Source organism: Panthera leo, chromosome B4, assembly GCF_018350215.1.
Source record: "Panthera leo isolate Ple1 chromosome B4, P.leo_Ple1_pat1.1, whole genome shotgun sequence".
NCBI lineage: Eukaryota > Metazoa > Chordata > Mammalia > Carnivora > Felidae > Panthera > Panthera leo.
In genome coordinates this window covers 95,578,841-95,606,450 of record NC_056685.1, presented here as the reverse complement: position 1 = coordinate 95,606,450, position 27,610 = coordinate 95,578,841, and the positions used below count along the sequence as shown (strand labels likewise).

Sequence of the window (27,610 nt, the reverse complement as noted above, 5' to 3'; positions counted from 1 at the left end):
AAATACTCCAAAATATAGTCTCAATGACCTAAAACTTGAGTTTATTCATCTGGTTTCTTAGAGAGGCCATAAGTATTCAAGAACTCGAACATCTTAATTTTACAGATGAATATGATTTTTGATAGTGTTCCCTAGAAATAACTGTCAATTGTTTCGTAGTTTCTAGTGTAAGAATAGACTGAGACAGAAAATGCTTTGAAACTAAAAAAAATCTTGTTATTAGTCTTCAGATCCTGACCTAAGACGATCCTTAGATAAGCAACCTACTGATAGTGGAGGAGGCATTTATCAATATGATAACTATGAAGAAGTTGCTATGGATACAGATAGTGAAACCAATTCTCCAGGTATGAACCAAAACTTAAAACATTATCATATTCACAAATTGTCATAAATAGAAAATGATCATAAAGCTACCCAAACCTTGGAAGAAATGTGTCATGAAAAGTGACATTTGCTGGTGAATTGTGTAACTGTAGACATTTAATGGTCCTCAAATATGTAATATGAACCTTTATTTCTAGGTGTTTGTTTCTAGATAGGATTTAAATAAAAAGGCAGTATTTAAACTCCTATTAACTGTTGGATCTAAAAAGTGAAGATAGTTGGAAAGATGGGAACACTGTTTTTAAATAAAACACAATAAACTTTTGATCTCTAAAGTTACCTTTATGTTAAAGATACTTTCTAGTTTAGTAAAAAAAAAAAATCTTGTTTTGAGGCTTCCTTTCTCTTTCCAGCGATGTTACTTCTAAGGAATTTGCAGACGGAAAGTAGTACTAGTAGCATCTCAAGAGAGGCTGCTTAGAACTGATGAGGGCAGTACCTCAGTTTGATCGCATACATTAGGATGTGACTATTCTTGAGAGCTAGAGACTTGCTTAGGTGATAGTCAAGGGTGATTTTGTGAGAGGCCTATTTTCTTACTAATTAAAACACATAAGACTGGGGTGCCTGTGTGTCAGTTAGGTGTCTGACTCTTTATTACTGCTCAGGTCATGATTTCACAGTTCGTGAATTCTAGCCCCTCATTGGGCTCTGTGTTGACAGCATGGAGCCTCCCTGGGATTTTCTCACACTCTCTCTCTGCCCCTCCCCAGCTTGTGCTTATGTGCTCTGACTCTCTCAAAAATAAATAAACATTAAAAAAAAGTAACCACACGTAAGACTAAGGCAGATAACTGAATGCAGTTGGCATTCTAGGAGCTGGAATACTTACTTGAACGATCGTATGATCAATGTATTTCTTCCTGTGGTCATGTTGTCAGAGCAAATCAAAACTAGAATCATGCTGGGTGTGTCTAGACAGAGACAAAGAAAAACATATGATTGACTAATGTTTACCCAAAGTGCTCATTTTAGGTTGTTTTAAGGCTGATGTTTGATAATTTCACATCATACATTTATTTTGAGAGTGAGAGAGCCCAAGCGCAAGCAGGGGAGGGGCAGAGAGAGAGAGAGAGGGAGAGAGAATCCCAAGCAGCAGAGCCTAACTCGGGGCTCGATCTCACTACTGTGAGATCATGACCTAAGCCAAAATCAAGAGTTGGAAGCTTAATTGAGCCACCCACGCACCCCTGTTTTTATTTCAACGTTTAACTCTTTGGTCAGTATTAAGTTTTCTTATTCGTAGATTCTTTGAGATAATTCATTGCATTCCCAATATTGATAATATTATTAATACTTTCTATTTCTATAAAATAACTTTATGAACTATGCTTTCAAAAGAATTTTGTAAAATGGGGCACCTGGCTGGCTCAGTCAGTGGAGCATGCAACTCTTGTCATTGGGGTTGTGAGTTCAAGCCTCGTGTTGGGTGTAGGGCCCACTTTAAATAAATAGATAAACTTTAAAAAATTAATAGAGAATGCAGTCTTTACTCAACTTTATCAAATTTTAACTTTTGCTATATTCAGTACAGGTACTGATATTTAAGAAGTATAATGTTCTAAAGGCCAATGTATATTCAAATGCTATCATTATATGGTACAAGTTAACCATATAAATCATGTGGGTAATAGCCATATTGATTTGTGAGACAGCTGGATAAGAAGAAGCATTAGTTTTTCCCTGAAGTTTGTCTATAGTTACTGGGTAGCAAGAGTCGTCTTTGAATCTGCCATATTTCACCTAGTCTTAAGAAACTACTGAAGTTGAAATGCATAATTATTTTTATCTGCTACCATGGAAGAAAAAATGCTAACAATTTAAGAGATGCATTGATTTTATTTCAGAATTATTAAAATGTGACTTAGTGTACATTTAATTGATTAAATATAAGTAGTTCTTTTCATTTCTAGTCCTATTTGCTTTCTTTCTTTTTTTTTTTTTTTATGTTTATTTATTTTTGAGACAGAGAGAGAGCATGAATGGGGGAGGGACAGAGAGAGAGGGAGACACAGAATCTGAAACAGGCTCGAGGCTCTGAGCTGTCAGCACAGAGCCGGACGCGGGGCTCGAACTCACGGACCGTGAGATCATGACCTGAGCTGAAGTCGGAAGCTCAACCGACTGAGCCACCCAGGCGCCCCGCTATTTGCTTTCTGTACAGCTTAATAGTTCATTTCTTTGCTCCACATGAAGAATGAAATTACATCACTGGTTTTGTTTTGTTTTATTGGTTAGGGCACTTTAGCAGATTCAAGGGAATTTTTTGTTTTACTATTCCTTTAAAAAATATGTTTGTAAAAAAAAAAGTATGTAAAAAAAAAGAGCCTTTCCTGCTCTATTCCTTCCTTGTTACCATCATTAGGTGAAAAGTGGAACAAACTAGAGAGGTTTTTGGATTTTTTTGTTTTTTTCAAACTAGAGAGTTTTAAGGCACTAATTGTCAGCTTAAGTTGGAAGGCTGATGTTATGATAAAGGATAATTTTAAATAGGTGGAAAGGATTCATGGAGGTTAAAGAATTTGCTAGAGATTAATTTGCACTCTACTTTGATGTATTTTTATTTCTTCAAACATATCATAATCTTAATTTATTCCTGTTGAAGAATATTTGTCTGTAAATTCTTAATGAAAAAATTTTTTACAGCCCCTTCACCGGTGCAACCACCATTCTTCTCTGAATGTTCACTGGGGTATTTTTCTCCAGCACCATCTATTTCTTTGCCTCCACCACCTCAGGTTTCTGTAAGTGAGAACTGATGTGATTTCTAAGAGAATTATTTTGTTGTTTTGTGTCTTTTCTAATTTGTTCTGAAAAACTGGCAGGTAATTAAAAGCAGTTAATGTTTGAAGAGAGCTTCAATTAGAATTGTTTACCAAAATGAATAGCTATGAAACCTATAGAATAAATAGTTATTTATGTATTGGCGGGGTTGTCCAGAAGGTAGATTTTTTTTCATAGCTATTTTTTAATCTCGTGTACTTTTGTTCAGTACTTACCATGTTTCCTTTTTCCTTCTTAGCTAGTAGCTACTCCAAAACTTTATTCCAAAGAAGAATGAGATTATCTCCTGTTTTGTATTATCTTTTTTGGCAGTTGGGATTTAGATGCATGAAGGATACTTCTAGAAATAAATTCTTTCCTTTTTCTTTTGGTGAATTATGGTTATTTTTTATTTGAAATTTCAGCAAAAAAAGATCATTTTATGTAGAAGTTAATTTCTTTTTCCCCATCTTCCTTTTAAAAGAACTGCCAGTCCCCCAATTATAAAAAAAAGGGAAAAAAGGAAGTGAGGGAATCATTAAGTAAAAGTTCTGAAGTTCTCAGTGAGTTAGTGGGAACATTACCATTTCACAGTTGCTAGGTGGACATCTGGTGTCCTGGCTTAAGGTGAGGGGAATATTAGAGCACAGAGTGAAGGAAAAGGTTTTTTTTCCCCTTTGAAATGTTTTCTTTTGGGAAATGGAGAATGGATGAGCTAAGTGCCAAGGGAAATACTAGAAGGTCTTTGAAACAAAACTTTCCAAACTCAAGGATTTGTATACAATTAGTTTTCTTTATAATTTCTAAGAAGCCATTTCACAAGGAATTAAGAGATTGTTCTTGACAGTTCTTGAGATACTCTGGACTATTCTCAGAATCTCTTTGGTGCCTAATTTTGTTTTTTACTTAAATATCACCTTTGTTTTCAGTAATTCCACTTGTTTTCAGGTAGTCATCTAAAGGGAAAGACCCTGTAAAATTTGATTTCTGTCTTTTAGAATGCTAAATGAAAATAAGAAAGATAATGGAAGAGTTTGTATAATTGCCCTGAAGTTCATAAATTAAATGTTTCAAATATCGTTGATTTTTTTATTGTAAAAATTATACTTTTTTCATGGTTGAATATTGAATTTGGGTTAGTTTTAAGATTTACAGGATGCTTAGTTCACTTCTGTTTACAATTGAAGTAATAATCTAAAGTTTACCTTTTTAAATTTAATGTAGCTCCATAGATAAACATTTTGAATTGGTAGTATTTGCATTGTAATTATTATTTCTTCTCTTCTAAAAATAACTAGTCTATGCCACCTTTGAGCCAGCCTTATGTGGAAGGCTTATGTGTTTCTCTTGAACCTCTACCTCCTCTACCACCTTTACCACCTCTTCCACCTGAAGATCCAGAACAGCCTCCAAAACCACCTTTTGCAGATGAGGAAGAGGAGGAAGAAATGCTGCTTCGAGAAGAGCTACTTAAATCTCTTGCAAATAAAAGAGCTTTTAAGCCAGAGGTAATTTAGGTGCCTGAACCTCTAGGTGGTGCTCTTGAGCTTAGTTTTAGGTAGTTCTGCTTTTCTGTTTGGGATTCATTGGGCTTTTCAGTAAAGTAGCACTAGTCTAAAAAATGACAGAAGTGTCTTTTTATTTAAAAATGTTTCATATTTCTCTTTTCATTATTTAGGAAACATCTAGTAATAGTGACCCACCTTCACCTCCAGTACTGAACAATTCACAGCCTGTGCCAAGAAGCAATCTATCAATAGTCAGTATTAATACAGTATCTCAGCCTAGGATTCAGAATCCAAAGTTTCATAGAGGACCTCGTCTTCCACGAACTGTGATTTCGGTAAAAACAAGCAGAATATTTAATCCTACTGCTACATAGCTTGTGAGAAATTTTTATGAAATTTTACTGTCTTATTCCCTGCCTCCCAGTTTATTTATATGTGTCAAAAAAGTTTGTCATTAATTGTGTAATTTGTAAATTGTATAATTTGTCATTAATTATTTTTTTGTTTGGTTGTAAAAGAATTAATTTAGGTGGCATTATGGTTCTTTATAGAAAGTTGGAGAATATAAAACTTAATGAGAAGGGTGGTCCCAGTAAGTGTCTAGAAAGACTGACAATATAGAATATTTTATTTTGTGGGCAAATAACCAGTATTGGTGAAGTGGAACAAAGTTAGGCAACATAAACATAAAAAACTATATCTACTTGGATTCATTATTTTTAGGAATTGAAATTAAAAGAGGTGAAGTGACTTGTCCAAGGTTACCTATCTAATTGTGGTAGGGCCCAGAAAAGAATAGATAACTTCTGTCATCAAGAGTAACAGATATATTGTCTTTGCAGCTTCCAAAGCATAAATCAGTGGTTGTAACACTGAATGATTCAGATGACAGTGAATCTGATGGAGAGGCTTCCAAGGCAACAAATAGTGTTTTTGGTGGATTGGAGTCCATGATTAAGGAAGCAAGGCGAACTGCTGAAGTAAGTGCAATAATGAAAGATGAAAAGATGATTTATTGATCACTGTTAAAGTTTTTTTCCCTGAAAATTAGACCTTAGAGGTGTAAGTTTTTAATATATTGAATTGTGGAGATATTTTAAGTACTGTGTTATTTAGGACTTTATGTAATGAAGCATGTATAAATTTAATTAGACTTAACTATTAAAGTCCACTTTATTTTTATTCAAATTGGCTAGTACCTTTTTCAAAATAGTTAAATTGAGTAGATAATTGTCCTCTGTACCAAGGAAATGTATTGCTTTGGAATTGTATCATATTACCAGAAAATAGTTTTTATGATCTCAGTACAACTTAAAAAAAATTTTTTTTTAGTGTTTATTTATTTGAAAGAGAGACAGAGAGAGACAGAGCATGAGTGGGGGAGGAGCAGAAAGAGAGGGAGACATAGGATCCAAAGCCGGCTTCTGGCTCTGAGCTGTCAGCCCAGAGCACAATGTGGGGCTTGAACTTCCGAACCACGAGATCATGACCTGAGCTGAAGTCAGACACTTAACTAACTGACTGTGCCACCCAGGTGCCCCAGTACAACTTTTACCCCTATTCTTACTGTGCATATGTTGGTTACATATGATTTAGTTCAATTATTTTAAAACTGTAGGTCTTAGTGGATTGTACAGTTAAGTTGTGGTTAACAGGCTGTGTTGTTTTAAGAAAAGAAATATAAAGTAATGATGAAGATACTCTGTTATTTCTAAATAGCTAAATAAATGTGCACTGGGTTGCAATATAAATATAAAACTTAGCTAAAGCTTAGCATGGGATTATTGAAAAGCTGTTGATCTGGTTGACTTCAACTGTTTTCTAGCAAGCTTCAAAACCGAAAGTACCTCCAAAATCTGAAAAAGAAAATGATCCCTTGAGAACACCTGAAGCTTTGCCTGAAGAAAAGAAGATTGAATATAGATTGTTAAAGGAAGAGATTGCCAAGTAAGTAGCATTTTATGTAATTAGCTTTAAAGATACGTGCTCTTTTAATACTTAACTTAGTCTTTATATACCGTATTCGTATTAGGCAATGAGTGATGCTGATTTTTATCCAAGCTGCAGAGTATCCAAGCTGCAGAGTTAATATCTTTATAATTCACAGGAGGGGGAGCCAGATGATCGATCACTTATAGGCTTGAATACAGTGGTGCACTGAGATAAAAACAGCTTAGAAAAGGATTAAAGCTGCTATAAAGGAGAACTACACTTTTTTATACTTTAAATATATAATTTTATTTGTCAATTATACCTTAGTAAAGTTGAAAAAATAGAATCAGTAGTAGATTCCTGTTGTAGTTTTAGTAATTGATGGGAGGATGTTACATTAGTCTCAGGTGTATAACATTGTGATTTGACATTTCTCTACCTAGGCTATTGTATATTGTCAACTTTGAATGCCAGCTTGGTTATTATTAGTCAATATGATTAATATTTTTACTTTATTTTATGAAATAGAACACATCTTTATCAAAGATAAGTAATTTTAGTTTATTTTTTGGTGTAATTCGTCTACTTCTATTGATTATTTTAGTCGAGAGAAGCAGCGTTTAATTAAATCAGATCATCTGAAGACAAGTTCATCGTCCCCAGCAAACTCTGATGTAGAAATTGATGGGATTGGCAGAATAGCAATGGTTACTAAGCAGGTTACGGATGCAGAAGCGAAACTTAAAAAACATAGGTGAGCCTCTTTATCTGATTAAGTACTGGCATATATTTAAATGTTCCTATATTTGAATGATATATTTTTACAGTTAATGTTAATAATAACTATATTGTATAATTACAGATTCTTTTATATTTGGCAAAACCATAGAAAGCTATCATTTTGTTGAATAATACATTTACATAAAGTAATAGTATTAATGTTTAAATAAAAATATCAAGATTTCAGAGGAGATTTTTTTCCTGTTAGATATATACATGGCTTATTCATTGCTAAAAACATTTGTGAAACTCCTTGTTTTGGAATTTTCCTTAAAACTTTGACATCTTTTTGAAATAACTTCATTAGAACCATATTGTTGAAGATGGGCTCAGTTGGAAATAATCATTACCAAGTCTGTTCAGTAAGACACATAGTCAAATATGGTGTTACTATAAATGTGTGTGAATATTAAGTTACAATCCTAAACTTACGTGTTTTGTGAAATTACTATGTTCGAGTAGTGTTGCAAAATTTTGAAAATGTGTAACTTCATAAGATGGACATGAGTCATAGAATTCATTTTAATTCATTAGCATATTTGGGAAGTTATTTTATTGAGGTATAATTGACATATAATATTATATTAGTTTCAGGTGTATATCATGAAATGATCACCACATTAAGTTAACATCTGTCCCCATATATAGTTGCAGATTTTTGTAATAGTCTTTGATGAGGACCATTAGCGTGTATTTGATAGAAGTATTATGGCTATATATCTTTTTTGCTCCATATACCTTGAAATCATTAGTTGATGAAGAGCAAAATGGCTTTAGTTAACATCAACACTTGTGAGTTTTGTTCTGCTAGTCCTCCTGTAGGTTTACACATGTCAGGGGAGGTTCTGTGCAAAGATGGTTAGACTTCCCCTATTCTGTTTTTAATAACTGACTGACTAACTGATTCTTAAACTTCAAAGATTAATAGTAAAAAATGATTACAGGGATGGATTAATTCTTAATGTTAAAAATCATTAACGGTGTATAAATAATGGTTTTTGAAACAAGCTTCAGAAGTTAATCCACTCATAGTTAATTAGTGAAGGGGAAAAGGTAGAATTTACAACCACCTTGGTACTCTTTATTTTTTTAAATCATAAAAAAGAATGTAATTTGGAGTGTTTTTTTTTTTTTTTTTTAATTTGGAGTGTTTTGACAAGGCACCACACACAAATCCCTCAAGGAGAGGTATTAAGGTGATAGGGACTATGTAAATTTTTATAAGTAAACAAAAGTATGTTCTGTTCCTTATTTCTTTTATTATTTATTTTAAAGTTTATTTCGTGAGAGAGAGAGAGAGTGTGCGCATACATGAGAGCACACATGGGGAAGGGGCAGGGAGAGAGAATCCCAAGCAGGCTCCATGCTGTCAGGCTGTCAGCGCAGAACCAGATGCGGGGCTCAATGTCAGGACCATGAGCTCACCACCTAAGCTGAAACCAAGAGTTGACGCTTAACTGACTGAGCCACCCAGCTGCCCCTGTTCTTTATTTTTGAATAAGACATTGGAGATTAAGTATTTTGAATATTTGTCTTTGTGCTAACTACCATATTTTAATTACAATTAAAATATGCCATTATTTTGTTCACTAAGAAAGAAAACCTGCTGCTAGCCAAACTATGATATATAATAATGTTAATACACACCCTGATATTAGAGATATGAAAAGTATTCTTCATAAATGAAATGCTGCGGTGACTGTAAATCTCCAAAATTATCAATGAGAAATGGTATTGTGTATGTTTTAAAAAAGATTAAAATAAATTTCATTTAGATTCTATTTGTTAACTTCGATAAAAAGTGAAAAGGTTTTAATATTTATTTATTTAAAGTTTATTAGAGAGAGAGCAGGGGAGGGACAGAGAGGGAGAGAGAATCTCTAGTAGGCTTCACACTGTCAGCATGGAGTCCGATGTGGGGCTTGATCCCATGAACCATGAGATCATCACCGAGCTGAAATCAAGAGTTGGATGCTTAGCCAACTGAGCTACCTAGGTGCCCCAGAAAGTGAAAAGGTTTTAAAAAATTCTTTTATTTCTACTCCCCATTCTATCACATAGTCTCTGACTCTGTGATTCATTTTAGATGATAATTGTGACTGTTGAAATATATCTCCTGGGCAAGGTCTTTCATTTTTTTAATTTTATGGTCTACCATAATATTCAGTAGTTGAGAAAATTAAAATCTGTATTTATTTGTTTGTTTATTAATTTATTTGTTTTGTTTTTATTCACAGTTCCAATCTTTATATCTGTATATTGTTTAAAAATTTAGACTTCCTGTCCCCTTGCTTGCCTAGCTTTAAATAAAATAGATAAGAGATTTGTAAGTGTGCTTGATTATATTTATTAGATGTTTATTTGTGTATCTATTAAGAGCATTATAAATGAAGGCAAACATAGCAATTTTCTGTCTTAAGTTCTCATTTTTCAGGAATCCTATAGGGTCAGATTCAGTCACATCTACTAGTAATAGTTTTTCAGCTGTAATTCACCTTAGTCAAACTTAGTGATATTGACCTGTAGTTGCTTTCATTAAATGTAATCGTGTTTATTTGAATATGTGTGTGAATATGAAAACATTAATCCTTTTAAATTTTCATCTGTATTGATATATTTTTTAAAATGAGCTACTGCTTTGGAAATTTTTTATTCTGATGGTATTCATCCACTAGTTGAGAAAAAAATTTTATTTTCCAATTAGGATTCTCTTGATGAAAGATGAGTCTGTTTTAAAGAATCTAGTACAACAAGAAGCCAAGAAGAAAGAATCTGTTCGAAATGCTGAAACAAAGATTACAAAACTTACAGAACAGCTTCAGGCAACAGAGAAAATTCTCAGTGTCAACAGAATGTTTTTGAAGAAGCTTCAGGAACAAGTAATGTTCTTTTTTTAAATGAAGATATTGTAGTCTCACATTCCTACTCATTTTTATGGGCTAAGTTTTTTTATAAAACAAAACCATAAACCAAAGCCATCAAAATGTGTAACCGATATATTATCTTCCATTGAGACATAATTTTGGAATATTTTTATTTTCAGTTGAATATTCTAAAACTGCTGTATTTAAGGAGAAGGTATGTCCTCTCTTAAGATTTACATTTACATTTTCAGAATTATCCTATATTTTCAGATTCACAAAGTTCAACAACGTGTTACAATTAAGAAAGCTTTGACTCTAAAGTACGGAGAGGAGCTTGCTCGGGCAAAGGCAGTGGCTAGTAAAGAAATAGGAAAACGTAAACTGGAACAAGATCGCCTTGGAGTAAGTTTGTAGGAATATTTTATTTTTGGAAAGGAGAAAGTTTTATGATACTTTTAAGGGTAAGAGATATATAAAATAACACGTTTTTTCCTGCATATTCTGAAAGATTAAAGCTTTGTTTTTAAATGACATCCATATTTTTGGAAACTTAATTTTTTAGTTGTTTTATTTCATCTTTTTGTTTTATTTTTCATAGATTATTGATTAACTGGCATAACTGTTGGGGACTTCTATAAAACTGTTTTATTCTCATCAGTGATTTAGTTTTATATTGTTGGCATTGTATTGTAGGGATAACACCAACCAAAAATTGTTTATGAAATCATAGTGATGTAAAATATGTATACTATGTTTCCCCCCAGCCAAACAAAATGATGAGACTGGACAATTCTCCAATATCAAGTCCAAGAAAGCATTCAGCAGAACTAATTGCTATGGAAAAAAGACGATTACAAAAACTAGAATATGAGTATGCCCTGAAAATTCAGAAACTAAAAGAAGCCCGGGCCCTTAAAGCAAAGGAACAACAAAATATTGCTCCAGTTGTGGAGGAGGAACCTGAATTTTCTTTACCCCAACCATCACTTCATGATCTGACTCAAGATAAATTAAGTCTGGACACTGAGGAAAATGATGTTGATGATGAGATTTTGTCTGGTTCAAACAGAGAACGAAGAAGATCGTTCTTAGAGTCTAATTCTTTTACTAAACCTAACCTTAAGCACACTGATACACCTAACAAAGAATGCATAAACAAACCTGCTAAGAATACGGTAGAAAAACCAGAACTTTTTCTAGGGTTAAAAATTGGTGAATTGCAAAAATTATATTCAAAAGCTGACAGCTTAAAACAACTGATTTTAAAAACCACCACAGGCATTGCAGAAAAGGCCTTGCATGGTCAGGTAACTGAACATTTCATATTCCGTATAAAATCTGGGATTCACCCTAGGCTTATTTACTTTATGTAATTATTGTTTTCTTTTGTAGGAGATTTCTGTGGATGTGGATTTTGTGACAGCACAGAGTAAAACAACAGAAGTGAAGCCATGTCCTTTTAGACCCTATCATAGTCCTCTTCTAGTTTTTAAGTCGTACAGGTATAAAAGAAAGATTCAGTAAACTTGAATTTCAGGACTGTTCCTTGATCTTAATGATAGTATAACCTTGGATGTTTAACAATAATGAAAAAATAATTGCGTTTTGGTGACTGAAAAATGAACTTGTCCTTTTAGGGAAAATAAAATTGTCTTGTTGTCAGATGTGAACCATATTAGGAAGTAAAGTTTAGCTCATAGTGGGTTTATTCTTACCAAATCCTTATTTCTGGCTATTGGGGAATTGTGGAGAATTCTGGATTACTGTCTATTAGGGATTTTAGGAAAAATAACTGGAATCGAATGAGAATTAAAAAAAATGTTTTAATGTTTATTTTGGGAGAGAGAGCATGAATGAGCGAGCAGGAGAGGGGCAGAGCGGGAGAAGAGAATCCCAAGCAGGTTACCTGTGTCAGCACACAGCCCAACGCAAGGCTCGATCTCATGAACTATGAGATCATGACCTGAGCTGAAATCAAGAACCTGACGCTTAACTAAGTCTCCCAGGCGCCACAAGAATTTTTTAATTTTAAAAAGAATTTTATCATTACTCTAAGGAATGCATTGGCTAGTGTTTATAAAATTGATTTAGACATTCTTAGGTGATTAGCTTTGTGGATGTCTTTTTTAAAGCCTTCTGGACTTTGTGAGACTAAATGGGTAGGATTTAATTATAAAATCGTAAAGCACCTATTGGGTAGTACAGACACTAGTTATAACCCTGGTTATTTTGTTGGCTGCACAAGAAATGCCAATTGTACAAGAAATGCCCATATTATATACTGTTTTATTATATGATAAGACACTAGGTTTAAATACAAGGATTTTTGTTGTTGTTTTCTATTTCAGATCTTTTGTGTTTTAGGTATAAAAGTAGTTGTCTCTGTCAGTTGATACTCTGGTTTTTTCGAGTTCATTTTGGTATTAAGTTACTAGATAAATAATAAGCTCAAAGCATAGAAATTTTAATGGAGAAAAATAAAAATTTCTTAATTTTATAGGGATTGTTTGTGGAGTATAATGTGCCTGTCTATCTTTCTCCTCCTTAGATTTAGTCCATACTATCGAACCAAGGAAAAACTTCCCTTGAGCTCAGTATCATACAGTAATATGATTGAACCCGATCAGTGTTTTTGCCGTTTTGATTTAACAGGAACATGTAATGATGATGATTGTCAGTGGTGAGTAGTTTTTATTTGTGAATATTTTATAATTTAAAAGGGTCTTGGTTATTTAGTTTTGATATGTACATAATTCTCTTTTCTGTGTTGTTATTTTATTTTAGGCAGCATACACAAGACTATACGCTTAGCCGAAAACAGCTATTCCAGGACATTCTGTCATATAATCTGTCTTTGATTGGTTGTTCAGAGACAAGCACTGATGAAGAAATTGCTGCTGCAGCAGGTACTTAAAGACCTCTTGTTGTGAAAACTTGAATTTAGGCAATTAAAAATTGTATGTTTACTTATTGGCATCTTTAAGTAGTTGTAATAATTCAGTACATTCATCTGTGGCATTTTATCCAGATTTGCTTTTATATAGTAGTCACTAGCCACATGTTGCTATTCAAATATAAGTTAATTAAAATTTCTTCCTTAGTTGCACTAGCCACATTTCAAGTGCTTCATAGTTGCTTTTGATCTCAGCCGTAAGTGCTTACCAATAGGATAGTGTAGATACAAGACATTTCCATTGTTGTGGAAAGTTCTTTGGGAAGAACTCATCTAAATAAATAGTTCAGTTTATTTAGAAGAATATATTAACATACTCGTTTAGCAGTTTTATTAATGATTTTAAAAGACTCCTATTTTTATTATTCTAAAAAATAGAGAAGGGATGGAAATTAAGATGAATGTGGTTTCATATTTTACAAAGAAATAAAAAGGACTTTATACACTCTGATACTATAGAAAGTGTAGATTACTGTCACACATTGTGAGTAAATACTGTTAAGATTTTCTCTAGATTTATTGCCAAATTTTAAACCTTAAAGTACAAGTTTTCTGGAAATAAAGGAATTGGTGTTTATTAAATTTAGTATTAATCACAACCCAGAGTGATTGTAAAGTCACTGAATCTGTGTGATCATTCTCAATTTGGCACTTTAATTTTTACTTACTTGTTTAGTTTGTTTCAGGAAATACTTTTTTTTCTTTTTAAGTCCAAATTGGGTGCATGATGTGGTAGGATTTGCCATAGTAATTAAGGTAGTGGAGTCCTTGCCCTCTGGGAGGCATATATGTTTTTGACTAATAACGTATACTTTCTTTTAATTTTTAAATTACTCTTCACTTTATACTCTTTAATTAGCCTTGTCTCTGTAATCCATGGTTTTATGCTTTTTATGAAGACAGCATTCTTCTAATTTCAGAAAAATACGTTGAAAAACTTTTTGGAGTAAATAAAGATCGAATGTCCATGGACCAGATGGCTGTGCTCCTTGTTAGCAATATCAATGAAAGTAAAGGCCATAGTGAGTATCTCTCTCTCTGTCTCACACACACATACCCACAAAAGGACCTTAGAGTTTCTGTATGATAGCAAATTTTTTGGCATTATGTTCTAAAAAAATACACATATATTTATATATATATATAAAACATGCTTATAGAGTAGAATAAATGTTTCTTCCTATAGGGCAGAAAATATATATATGTGTGTGTCATTTCTGACTAACAGAATAAATTTAGCTTTTTTTGAGTATTGTGTGGATAGCCTTAAAAACTGTAAGAAATCTGTCTACTTTAGCACCTCCATTTACAACCTACAAAGATAAAAGAAAATGGAAGCCAAAATTTTGGAGAAAACCTATTTCAGAGAATAGCTTCAGTAGTGATGAGGAACAGTCTACAGGACCAATTAAGTATGGTAAGAAGTAATTTAAGATCCTGAATCATTAAATTGTGGTGTTCATCTTTGTCTAACGCTTTACTAATTTTTTGGTGTAGCTACAAGCTTATTAGTTTTTTGTTTTTTGTTTTTTTCTATTTTTTTAAAACAGTGATACCATTTGGCCTTTAATGCATGTAGTTCTTCATTGTGTAGGATTGCCCCTTGTATTCATGACCCCTGCCCAGTAAATACAGGGATCACTCTTTAGTAAATGTGATGGTTTCAACATACTTGAGCAAGGGAGAGGCGAGCAGTGCTGCTCCCACTTGAGAACTACTGCCTGGGTGTCCTTGAGGGTAAGGGTAGTATTTTTTTTGTGTTTGAGTCTGCTTGTTGACATGCAGTAGGCTTCCAGAACGAATAAACGAACAAACAAGGTAAATATAAATGAGTAGTGTATTGTCAAGTATATCTTATGTTATCTTAACTCTGCTTTATTTACTAATTTTTTTAAAGTTTGTAATTTGGGGCGCCTGGGTGGCTCAGTCAGTTGAGCATCTGACCTCAGCTCAGGTCATGATCTCACAGTTTGTGGGTTCGAGCCCCGCATCAGGCTCTGTGCTGACAGCTTGCTCAGAGCCTGCAGCCTGCTTCAGATTCTGTGTCTCCTTCTCCTCTCTCTGCCCCTCCTATGTTCATGTTCTGTCTCTCTCTTTCTCTCAAAAATAAATAAAAGTCAAAAAAATAAATAAAAATAAAGTTTGCATAATTTGTTTACTATATGTGGATTAGCAGATATCTAATGGATATATGCTTTCATGTGCTTATTTATGTTAATACTTTTTTCTAAATGTAGTGGGATAATTTTATCTTCATAAATTATAACTTTTTTTTTTTCTTTTCTAATTTAGTAAATGTGAATTATCAGGTGATGCCACTTACCCTTCAAGTAGGGAGACCATACTTCTGGTTTGTCCAGCAGAATCCTAGTTTATACCTGTTACTCTGATATAGTTTTTAATAACATCCCTTTCACTTTTAGAAGGGTCCTAGTATATGACCATTCTATCTTAAAGCTATGAGCTACTGCATATATTTCGAATATTTAGATTTTTAGATTATTTTAAAGTTGAGGCCAATTGTTTTCTCTTCGTCTGTGGATAAAAGAAAGTGTGAAGCTAATGATACTTTTCTTTCCAGCCTTCCAGCCAGAGAACCGAATAAATGTTCCAGCTTTGGATACAGTTGTCACTCCAGATGATGTCAGATACTTTACAAATGAGACTGATGACATTGCTAATTTAGAAGCAAGTGTGCTTGAAAATCCATCTCATGTACAGCTTTGGCTCAAGCTTGCATACAAGTATTTGAATCAGAATGAGGGGTAGGTCCACTTCTGATCTTTGTGTCAACTGTTGCACATTTATATTTTTATGTTTGAAGTGTATTTTATCTGTGGTAATCACGTTTACATCATGGAATCAATGAGGTCTTTGTTTTTTGACAAAACCAGAAGCACTGTATTGTTTAAAAGCCGTTAGAAAAAGTTTAAGGTTAGATCTTGAGTTGTGTGTGTGGCTCAGTGTGTGGGTAATAAATTAGCCACAGTTTTTAACTCCAGTAGGCTCTTATTTCAAAGCAGGATTAGTTAAAACAGTATATTCTGAGTGGTGCAAGGATTATTGTTTTGGTTTTTTTTTTTTTTTTTAAAGTTAGGCACGTAGTGATAGTCTCTTAAAATTATGGTAAAATCACAATGGAACAAATTAAGTTTTATGTTAGTTTTTAATTTAGGGGTTTAAAGCTTGTCTAGGAACATCTAAATACTGATGAATTGGCTTTTTTTCTGTGGGTGGTGTTACATGTATTCAAATAAGGTAAATAGTAATTTTTCTCATAAACCTGCATTTTCTAACTCCCAACTTTTTGATACTATTAACAGGAGTATTCTTTTATTATCAGGAATAGTCTTTTATTACTATACTTGAAAATTTATAATTCAGTTTTTGAAAGCTATTTTGAATGTCAGAAAACTTGGTATAAAAGCTTTGTTAGTAAGGCAGCACTGCAGGATGCTAATGTATCACACATACCTGAATATGGTGCTTGTTTAACTTACCTTGTGTGTCATTTCCATGTTACTGGGGTAAGTTACAGTGTTTTCTTTTCTGACTCATTTACTGAGTGAAGGCCAAAAGAACTGTACATTATTTTATGAATAGGATCATGAGACAGTTATCTTCTTGAAGAGATAGCAAGCCCTTGACCGTTGAAAAGAACTGTTACATTGAAAGCTTTGATATTTTGTGTTGGCAGTAGTTGGCCTTGAGGGGGAATTGTTTAACTTTTCCCATTCCCAGACCAGAGTAACTCATAAAAGGTATTGCTAAATATAGACATAAAGTACATTTGAAGTTGATAATCTAAGGGTTTTATAACAGTGGGTTTTTTGTTTGTTTGTTTGGTTTTTGGTTTTTTTTTTGGTAAATGCTCATTGAACATCCACTTAAAAAGGAATTGTTAGGTCTGTGGGAAATCAGGACCTTTTTTTTTTGACTGATGTGATTTAAAATCCTAATCTACCTCCCTTTGTCATAGGTCTTTCTAGCTTCTTGGTAGGTTCCAATAGAAAATGGAACTTTAGGGGCACCTGGGTGGCTCCGTTGGTTAAGCATCCGACTTCAGGTCAAGTCATGATCTCATAGTTTGTGGGTTTGAGCCCCGTATTGGGCTCTGTGCTGACAGTGTGGAGTTTGGAGCCTGCTTCGGATTCTGTGTCTTTCTTTCTCTCTGCCCCTCCCCTGCTCGTGCTGTCTCACTCTCTCTCAAAAATAAATAGACATTAAAAAAAAATTTTTTTTTAAATGAAACTTTAAAGTTGACTCATTAGATCAGCCTGATTTAAGAGTATCTTGAAGTATTTTTTAAAAAAGATGTTCCTGGTTTTTTTCTTTTATGTAGGCTATGTTCAGAGTCCTTGGATTCTGCTTTAAATGTTCTGGCTCGAGCTTTGGAAAACAACAAAGACAATCCAGAAATTTGGTGCCATTACCTCAGATTGTTCTCAAAAAGAGGAACCAAGGAAGAAGTGCAGGAAATGTGTGAAACAGCTGTTGAATATGCTCCTGACTATCAAAGTTTTTGGACTGTGAGTAGAATAGATAGCATAGTGTATGTGTATGTGTTATTATAATTCTTTGGATCATCTTAAATATTGATGCATAGCTTAATAAAGTCATATGCTTTATCTGCAGGTAGATATAATGACTTTTCAGTGTCCTGTAACTTCAAAACCACTCATGGGTCAGGACTAAATTTAAAATAAGAAGAAAATATGTAGTGAAGGGGTAAATTTTCTTGTTAACCTTATTGGTAAGGAAAAAACATAAACGGTTTAAAACATTTTACACTTACCTATTCATTGGCAGTTTTGGTTTGGGCAACGTGAATTTTTTTGTAAAGCACCTGAAAAAATATTTTTTTAATTTACTGTGTTCATGTAACATTTTTATGAATGTCAGAAAACATTTTGGTCTTTTTATTATCTATCCTCATTACTTAAGGAAATAATCTTAATCTGTAAATTCATACTAATACTGAACTTTACCATGATACAGAGATTTGGTGAAAAAATGAGTCCTTTATTCTCTGAGACAATGGGATGTTTCCTACCCATGCTTAAACTTAAAATTATAATTAATCCACTTGTAGAATGCATATTTATTAATATCTGAACTTTTATCAGCTGAACTCAGCAACCATAAGTTTTAGCTAAACTTTTAGATAAATGTATTAACTGTCAGATCTGTCATTTATTTGCTAACTGAAATTCAGAACAGAGAGATTTGGATAACATGCTATCCCTTAATGAATGAACTTGCCATTCTCTCTCCTAACTCAGGTACCAAATAGGTTTGGACAGTGAAAGATGCTTGATTTTTGACCTGGAGCCTTGTGCCAAAGTTAATGCTATTGATTGCCATAAGATTTTATAGGGTGTGAAGTTTTTCCTTAAAGTTGTTTGGTCTTTAAGGGGTCTTTTAATTTCTTAGGGCTTTTTAATTATTTTGCTACATATATCTAATATGAATGCTGTTCTCAGAATTTGTGTACAATATTTATGTACAAAATTTGTGCTCAAACCTGAGCAATGTAAATAGTACTTGACCAGCAACCTGAAATTTCGTAAATTTGTCATGGTCTTGCTGCCATTACTTTGTTGATTCAAGGAAGGGAAAGATGAATTTTCTTCAGTGGTAATTCTAAGAGTACATCTGTATGATTTTAGTTTTCATTTGGTTCTACTTTCTAACTTGTAGAATGGGAAATCTAGGATATGGTACTGGAAGATGGTTTTGTTTTTGTTTTTGTTTTTTTTAAGTAAGCTCTTTGCCTAACATGGGGCTTGAACTCAAAACCCCGAGATCACCCGTTGCCTGCTGTACTGACTGAGCCAGACAGGTGCCCCAGGAAGATGGGTTTACACGTATTTATAATGATCCTTTTTGCAGAAATTGAAGATTTAATATGACATTTAATGAACTGTGGAAAATCTGTAGCTTTACAGTTTATTTTTATGAAGCAGGATTAATTATATGAAACCCCTTTGGGCAGTTTCTGCACCTAGAAAGCACCTTTGAAGAAAAGGATTATGTATGTGAAAGAATGGTGGAGTTTCTGATGGGAGCAGCCAAGCGGGAAGCATCAGATATTCTGTCCTTTCAGCTCTTAGAGGCTCTCTTGTTTAGAGTTCAGCTGCACATATTTACTGGAAGGTGCCAGAGTGCACTTGCAGTTTTACAGGTAAACATTTATCATAGCATTTAATTACATTTTATAGAGAATTTTTTAAAGGTCTGAAACATTACAGATTAGCTGTTTAATAAGCACACAGGCTTTAGATTTGAATCCTTGTTTTGCCACTTATTATCAGTAAGTTGTGTAGAGTTGGGTCAGTTTATGACTGTTTCCTCATTTGCTTAGTGGGGATAATGCCTTTTTAAGATTATTTATGAGGTTTAAATGAAGACGTATGTTAAGTACCCACCAGAATAAACTTCAGTATTCAGACAATAAGGAAAAAAAATTAGTCCATAGTGAAAATCTCCTGTATGGGTATGGTGGGTCTTTTTGTTTGTTGTTTTACTGTTTTTGTCTTACTAGATTTTGAATGTCGAGACACTAAAAATGTACAGATAAATTGAATTTTTTTCAGTAATTAGCTTATAAATCTTAGCAGAGGAAAAATTATATTAATCTGTATTGACATTTCTAAAGAGTTTTTTCATTAAAAAAAAATTGGCAGCTGTCAAATTTTGACTTAGATATTTAAGAACCACTCCAAAGAAATACGACCCTTGTATTCTTCTTTGCCCTTACATTTGAATCTTACTAAGAATAGGAGTCATTATTTCTAAAAACACAGGCTGTTTTTTCATTTTACCTAGAATGCACTGAAATCAGCTAATGGTGGAATAGTAGCTGAATACCTTAAAACAAGTGATCGATGCTTGGCATGGCTGGCCTACATACATCTTATTGAATTCAACGTTCTCCCTTCAAAATTTTATGATCCATCTAATGCCAATCCTTCAAGAATTGTTAACACAGAATCATTTGTAATGCCATGGCAAACAGTTCAAGATGTAAAGACTAATCCTGACATGTTGCTAGCAGTTTTCGAAGGTAAGTGCAAATGTTTATAAGTTATTTAGAACATCAACTTACCCCTTATTATGATTCTTCATAATTAATTGGAACAAATTTGTATCTACATATTTCAAGCTGTAGTTTAACACTTTAGTAGTATATCAATGCTTAAAAGATTAAGGGTTGAGTCACATAAGATGGACATTTGGCATCTATGAAAGCCAGGAACTATATTACCTTAAATATTTTTTTTGATTGTGGCTAAATATGTAGATAAAACATATTATGTAGATTTAATGAGTTGATTGAATAAGAGAACCAGGTAATTTTTTTAAAACAATCCATCAAGGTGATAGTTAAAAGGTTATATCATCTCTTTTCAAGTAACTAATGTTTTCTTCATTAGTCAATGAGTTTGAGTACTACCATATGCTAAATGGTATATCAGCTATGGACAACAGTTAAGGACAAAGCTTATTCCCTTCTAATAGGAAGTATGTAGCCTAGTCACAAGATAAAATTTATCCATTTGATACAGTTATTAAATGTATGAGACCATGTAACTGTATTGGTATATAGTCTAAATTCTGTGCTTCAGAAGAGACAGAGATTTGTGATGTATAGAATTATATTGTGCAGGTCATAACCCCAAAGGAGAGAGCTTATTGTAGGTTGGCATGATGAAAGAAGTCTTTGCAGAAGAATTAAGACTTGGAACTGGACTGTGAAGCTGATTCTGTTGTGACATAGTTGGCTTCCTCAAAGATGGGACCCTGGTCTTATTTGTTCTGTATTTCCCAAGGACCTATAATGTCTGCAGCATACTAAGTGCTTAGTAAATATTTAGTGAATAAACCAAAGAAAAGGAAGGAAAAGCAGGACATTCCTGTTAAGGGAGCTAAGTTAATAAAAAGCAACAAGTAGATAGAAATTGGTGCAGTGGATTTGAAGGGAGATTAGAAGAAGGGAGAGTTCTTATCAAAGCAAGAGTTTTATGCTAGAGAACAGTAGAAATTAAGTTCGGTAAGTGGAATGATATCAGATTTTCATGAACTTTGTAAGTGGTAGACTTGATGACAGTCAAGGTTCTTGAAGAAAGGAAGAATGTGCTGAAGAGGAATGATTTGAAAGGTAGGAAAACCAGAAGTTGATGGCCATAAGTGAAGCACAAAAAACAGAACCTGGGAAAGAGGGAATGTTTATTGGAGACATTTGAAGTTCTCACATGCAGATGTGAGGGAAATAGAGAAGAAATAGTCAAAGATGATTTCAGGGTTTTGAGGCTGGGGGAAAAAGTGTATTAATAGAAAACAAGTAAATTTGGGAAGACTGATTTTGGTAGTAGGAGTAGTATTTGTGAATGGTAATTGGCCATTCAAGTGGAAATACTTACTGGCAGAAGGAAATAAGGAAGTGGACCTTAAGTGGATGATTATGGATAGAAAAATGATTTGAAAGTTATTAATGTAGGAGCTACTATATTATAAAGTGCTTCACAGTTTTTAATGTGCTCTTGCGGTAAATTTTTTAGTAGTTGAAGCTATGAAATATTTTCTCTGAGAAAATGGAAACTTAAGACTATAGCAACAGGGGTGAAGGAGAAGAGTCAATGAATGAGACCAAGAGGACATGTAAATAAACTCTTGATAGCATAGGGAAGAAAAAAATTGAGAAGAAGAGGAAGAACATTATCAATTGAGAATGAAGCAAGTGTAGTATTGGCCTTTAGGTTTGTTTAGATGATTTTTGTAAGTGAACGTCAGAAGTGCAGTTTCAGAATGACACTCTATCTGGAAATCATACTACCACTGAGCAAAGGAGGAAATGGTAACAGCTGTGCAAAGTAAAACAGTGAACCATTCTCTAAGACCCAGCAGGATCAAGTAAAGGACTCTTTACAAGGGAAACGTGTTTTGAAGGAATAAGGAAAGGATCTAGTTTAGGGGAAGACAATTAAATGGCTGTATAACAGAGAGCAAGGCCTCTTGAATTGGGTCAAAGAAAAACCAAAAGATAATTCATTCTATGATTTTTTTTTTTGAGACCAGTTTTAAGAAATTTAGGTAAATGCAGAGACACTTAAGTGAAACCTTTGATACGTGTGAGAGCTCATATTGAATGGTTTTATTCTTACCAAGAATGTGAGGGTAAGAGGTTGAGTTTTAGGGAGTTTGGAGATACCTAAAAATACCTCTGGAGTAAAGATGAATAAGATTATGGGCAAGCAAAAGGGTAGGCCACCATGTTGTATTAATCTCCCAGAATTTAAATAACATAGTCAGATAATTCATTTTATGTTTGATTTCTGTTATTGTGATGTTTTTGGATAGATGCTGTGAAAGCTTGCACAGATGAGAGCCATACTGTTGAGGAAAGAGTAGAAGTCTGTGTTCCACTTTACACAAACATGATTGCTCTGCACCAGCTTCTAGAGAGGTAAAACTTAATCGACAAGCAGTTAACTGTGCGTTAAAAGTTGATTTTTTTTCTCATGTGTTTAGACATGTTTTTTTGTTATTAAAGGTATGAGGCTGCAGTGGAGCTTTGTAAATGTTTATTGGAAACGTGTCCCATGAACTGCCAATTGTTGGAAGCCCTTGTTGCTTTATATTTGCAAACAAATCAGCACGACAAAGCCAGAGCAGTGTGGCTTACTGCATTTGAAAAAAATCCTCAGAATGCAGAGATTTTTTATCATATGTGCAAATTCTTCATCCTACAGGTAAAAAAAAAAAGCCTCAAAATTCTTAAATATGTTTTTGTGTTTCACATTTTCTTATTCATCCTTTAATATGTTTCAGGCATCAGCCTCTCCAAGGAGCTTTTCCTGGTCCTTTTTCCCTTTGCAGACTGTGTTATATGTTCCTTCTGTCTTTGCTATAAATATTCTGTGGATAGTTCTGCCATTGCCCTTATTATAGTGCTTTGTAATTTTGTTGATAGCTGCTTTATATACTCTACTCTTTGAGGGCAAGAATCATGTCTTAACCAGATTTAGAGCTTCCAACACACCTCACACAGGGCTAAACATGTAATAGAAGCTTATTAGACAATTGGTGGATATGGTATATCGGGTGTTAAGCTGTTTAATGGTTAGTTGACTTTAATTGGAGATCAAAATGTAGAAGTTCTCTCTACCTCCACCTATTCAAGAAACTTAATCTGATCAGTGTTTTTTTTTTTTAAGGGCTTTTTCCTCCCTTGAAAAAAGAATTTTTTAAATGTTTATATGTTTATTTTTGAGAGGCAAAGGCAGGGTGGGGGGTGGGCTGTGCAGAGAGAAAAGGAGACAGAGAATCCCAAGCAGGCTCCATGCCGACTTGGGGCTCGAACTCAAAAATCATGAGATCATGACCTGAGCCTAAATCAGGAGTCAGACGCGTGACCAACTGAGCCACCCCGGTGCCCTCCTCCTTTGAATGATATAATTAAACACTGTAAGTCTAATGTATATCCTTCCTCTCTTTTTAAAAAATAGAATCAAGGAGATAATCTTCTTCCATCTTTGCGGAAATTTATTGCATCCTTCTTTAAACCTGGGTTTGAGAAATATAGTAACTTGGATCTGTTTCGGTAAGTTTGTAGAACTCTTGACTTATAGAAGAAAGAGAGTATAGTTTAGTGGAAAAACTACATTTTTTTGTGTGGGTTGATTATATTTTAGACTGATGTAAAAAAATACTTGAACATTCTTATTGAACTATTATGAGGGCAGTAGAACTTAATAAAAATGGAGAAAAGAGGTAATACGCATTCCTTGGAGTAGAGACACTAACAAAGGAAGGCTTATATTAACATCATGGTGACTCATCCTGCTTTTAATTTATTATTGTTCATTTTAGTACTTAATACTATAGCAGTGAATTATCGGAGACAATCTCAGTGATTTCTGAAAAAATGAATTTTAATTTATTTGGTGAGCTCAAGTAGATGTAAATAATATGCCTTTTACTTTTTCTTAAAATCTAAAGAGAATTGCTCTAGCCTCTGAAATATTGAGTGGGAAGCTTTCAGGCAATCTTTTTCAACCACTTTCTCAGTAATTTCCAGAGAGCTCTATATTTACTGCCTTTGCTTGCTTAGTTGTGAATTCTTACTCTAACAATAATAGGAGGCCACAGCCAATCCTGAGGAATTACTTCTGGGTGGACTTCTCTTCCCTTCCTCCCCATCCCTATAGGGGTCAGCAAAGTTGTTGTTTTTTTTATAAATATTTATTTTGAGAGAGAGGGAGTGAGAGAGAGCACGCACAGATGGGGGAGGGGCAGAGAGAGATGGAGAGAGAGAATCCCAGGCAGGCTCCACACTCAGCTCGGAGCCCTCAGCGTAGAGCCCAATACAGGGCTTGACCCACAACCTTGAGATCATGACCTGAGCCTTTGACCCAAGAGTTGTATGCTCAGGTGTTCCACCAAACTTTTTTCTTTTCTTTTCTTTCTTTCTTCTTCTTCTTTTTTAAATGTTTATTTTGGAGAGAGAGAGAGAGACAGAGCTTGAGCAGAGGAGGGGCAGAGAGAGAGGGAGACAGAATCCGAAGCAGGCTCCAGTCTCTGAGCTGTCAGCACAGAGCCTGATACGGGGCTTGAACTCATGAACCACAAGATCATGACCTGAGCCAAAGTCAGATGCTTAACTGATTGAGCCACCCACCTGCCTCGCAAACTTTTTTTCATAAGGGCTAGATAGTAAATAGGCTTGCAAGCTGTGTGGTCTATCACTTCTTGTTACCTATGCTGTTTAGGAAGAAAGTAGCCATAGACAATATATAAATGAATGAGCTAAATGAATGAGCATGGCTGTATGCTAATAAAACTTTATTTACAAAAATAAGTTTGCTGATCCCAAATCAAACAGCATCAAAAAGAAAATATTTTATCATAACATACTCTATCATTTTATGTTAGGAAGAACTGAGAGAAGGAAGACCTAAGTTGAATATCTCCTAAAAATTTTTGTTGTAGAAAATAGTGCAGATAAAGTTTTGGTTTTAAATATGTAAGTCAAAAGCTTGCAAATATTTTTCTTTTCTTAGGTGCTTCCCCTGCTTATCCCACAGTGTAGCAGTGTTATATGAAAACATTTTCTAAAAGTAACCCACATTTTGTTAATTCAGTGGTCCATCTACCTTAGAATATCAGTTTTACTTGAGATTTGGCAAAAGTTGGGGCCACTATTCTTTTCCTAGACTTGAGTCTTTATGTCTGTCCTCTTATGGTAACCAGTTTATTGACATAGTGACTTTAGTACTGTTTCTGAAATTCTTTCTGCTCTATTACATCTAGATTAATATCTTACAGTTAATTACGAAAGAATAATTTAAAATACAAAATAATGGAGAATAAGTAAACTATCTGTAAGAAACTTAGAGATTGTTCAGCTTCCTCATGCTGACTTCATCTCTGTCAAGTTAGATTGCTTTAATGTCTCAAACTTAGGCACAGGACAGATCTAAAGCTGAACATTTTACAGACTTGCTCGTTCTGATCTTCCCTTGGGCATGGAGGTAATTGGTTTAGCTTAAAAGAAGATGCTGCCAGTTTCTGCTGTGGTAACTAATCAAAGATCTTCAGATCTTCTTGATGTCAGCTTAATGAAGGAGACTGAATAACTGTCAATAAAAATTTGGAAAGGGGCTGCCTCCTAATAATCTTCTATTGTTTACTAAGTCACCTTGCCTTATGAAATGTTTCATGGGAATAGTCATAATTCATAATACACCAAGAGTTACAAGGAAAAGGTATCTTGTGCTTAGTTTAGACAATACTGAAGACCTTATTTACACAGTGTGCATTTTTTGTTCATTTAGGAAATCTTTTTTGAGTCAGTTATTAGGAGAATGGCAGTAGGTGAGATAGTTGTTAGCATTGTCATACTTCTTATTGATGTTGATAAAAAAAATTTTTAATTTATAAATAGAGTCAAGATTTATTTAATACGGTAAGTCGATGCTCTTAATAGGTTCAAAATATTTTTTTTTTATTTCATGAGTAGAAATTGTGAAACAGAATACTAAGAATTTTGTATGTGTTGTAATATTTACATGGAGTTGGGTTCTATCATTTCCCTTTCTATAAAAAGAACTAGATAAGGTAATTTTCATGTGTTTCAAATCAATTTGGAGATTAGTAGATAGCCACAGAAGTTAACCAGGGGATTTTATTCAGTGTACTGAAGTTAGCTTAGGGATGGAGTCTTAAATAGATTAGATCTCCTCTTACCTCAGTTTTCAGTTGACAAAACTAGTATCCTTAGAAGTCAAGTGATTAAATGACAGTAATACAGCTAGTTAAGGCCAAGTCATCAGCAGGATAATAACCTGACTCCTAAATGTCCTGTTTTTTTTCTCTTGCTTATGGTTCCTCCTGCCCTCTGCCTCCATACAGTTTCTCTAATCCATTAAAACTGAGTTCCTTGCAATAATTTTTTTTTCTTGAAATACTTTTTAAATCCAAGATTAGTTACACTAGATTGTCATTGTTGAGATTAATGTATTTCCTTTAAAAACATTGTCCCTACAGATGTTGGTAAATGTACACAAAAATTCAGATGTATTGGGGAGAGACCTAAATTAGTGAGAGTCAAATAGATTTCTTTACTGATTGACTTCATAGAATCTTTAATATGCTATTAAACACTCTATTGTGGCTTTTTATAAGACTGTACTATAATTTTCAGTATTTCCCAGTTTTACTTGATTATGGACCTCTTCTGACAAGTACCTTATGGACCGATATGTTACCGAATACACTTTGATATATCTAAAAGGCTATGTGTGTATATGTGAGGAAGAGATTATTTTCAGATATCAACTTTTATAACTCTTAAATAATTTTTTTTTTTTAAAAATGTATAGATTTTGTGGAGAAATTTTAGATACATAGTAATCTCATTTGTTCTCTGTTTTTGATTAGATGATTATGGTGGTTTATTTAATTTGGGGCTGGGGCATAGAATGAATTCATTTTTGAAGAGTTACTCGTGTAGGTATAAAATAATAGACTGTGTGATGCTAGAGATGGGACCAAAGCAGTATGGTATACATGTGAAAATAAAGTATACTTCAAGGACATTTAAGTTGAAACAGAGGTCTTTTTTGTTTTGTTTTGTTTCTGTTTTTCTTAAGTGTTAGTAATCCATGTGTGCATAGGCATAATTTCCAACAGTGTTTTTTTGTTTGTTTTTTTCCAGGTATCTTTTAAATATCCCAGGACCACTTGACATTCCAGCCCGTTTATGTAAAGGGACTTTTGATGATGAGTTGTTTAACCACCAGGTTCCTTATTTGTGGCTGATTTACTGGTGAGACATTATCTAACATGGAGAGAAATGTTGCATATTAGGCTTGCATTTGTTATTTATTACCAAATTACCTTGTGTTAAAGTTAACTTGATG

The 27,610-nt window shown here is 33.8% G+C and overlaps 1 protein-coding gene across 1 annotated transcript in view; it reads left to right on the top strand.

Annotated features, from left to right (window-relative positions):
• Window positions 1-27,610, top strand: part of ZFC3H1 (zinc finger C3H1-type containing) — a 53,532-nt gene that overhangs the window by 20,932 nt on the left and 4,990 nt on the right. Inside the window, exons 6-28 of the mRNA XM_042947175.1 lie at window positions 224-347; window positions 3,034-3,131; window positions 4,449-4,658; window positions 4,829-4,993; window positions 5,501-5,638; window positions 6,484-6,605; window positions 7,195-7,344; window positions 10,075-10,249; window positions 10,505-10,636; window positions 10,999-11,541; window positions 11,627-11,736; window positions 12,783-12,914; window positions 13,019-13,140; window positions 14,108-14,209; window positions 14,485-14,604; window positions 15,769-15,952; window positions 17,530-17,716; window positions 19,183-19,371; window positions 20,016-20,253; window positions 22,548-22,653; window positions 22,741-22,939; window positions 23,696-23,790; window positions 27,406-27,516. Coding sequence (XP_042803109.1) covers window positions 224-347; window positions 3,034-3,131; window positions 4,449-4,658; window positions 4,829-4,993; window positions 5,501-5,638; window positions 6,484-6,605; window positions 7,195-7,344; window positions 10,075-10,249; window positions 10,505-10,636; window positions 10,999-11,541; window positions 11,627-11,736; window positions 12,783-12,914; window positions 13,019-13,140; window positions 14,108-14,209; window positions 14,485-14,604; window positions 15,769-15,952; window positions 17,530-17,716; window positions 19,183-19,371; window positions 20,016-20,253; window positions 22,548-22,653; window positions 22,741-22,939; window positions 23,696-23,790; window positions 27,406-27,516 — 3,752 coding nt within the window. The remainder of the gene's footprint in view (window positions 1-223; window positions 348-3,033; window positions 3,132-4,448; window positions 4,659-4,828; window positions 4,994-5,500; window positions 5,639-6,483; window positions 6,606-7,194; window positions 7,345-10,074; window positions 10,250-10,504; window positions 10,637-10,998; window positions 11,542-11,626; window positions 11,737-12,782; window positions 12,915-13,018; window positions 13,141-14,107; window positions 14,210-14,484; window positions 14,605-15,768; window positions 15,953-17,529; window positions 17,717-19,182; window positions 19,372-20,015; window positions 20,254-22,547; window positions 22,654-22,740; window positions 22,940-23,695; window positions 23,791-27,405; window positions 27,517-27,610) is intronic.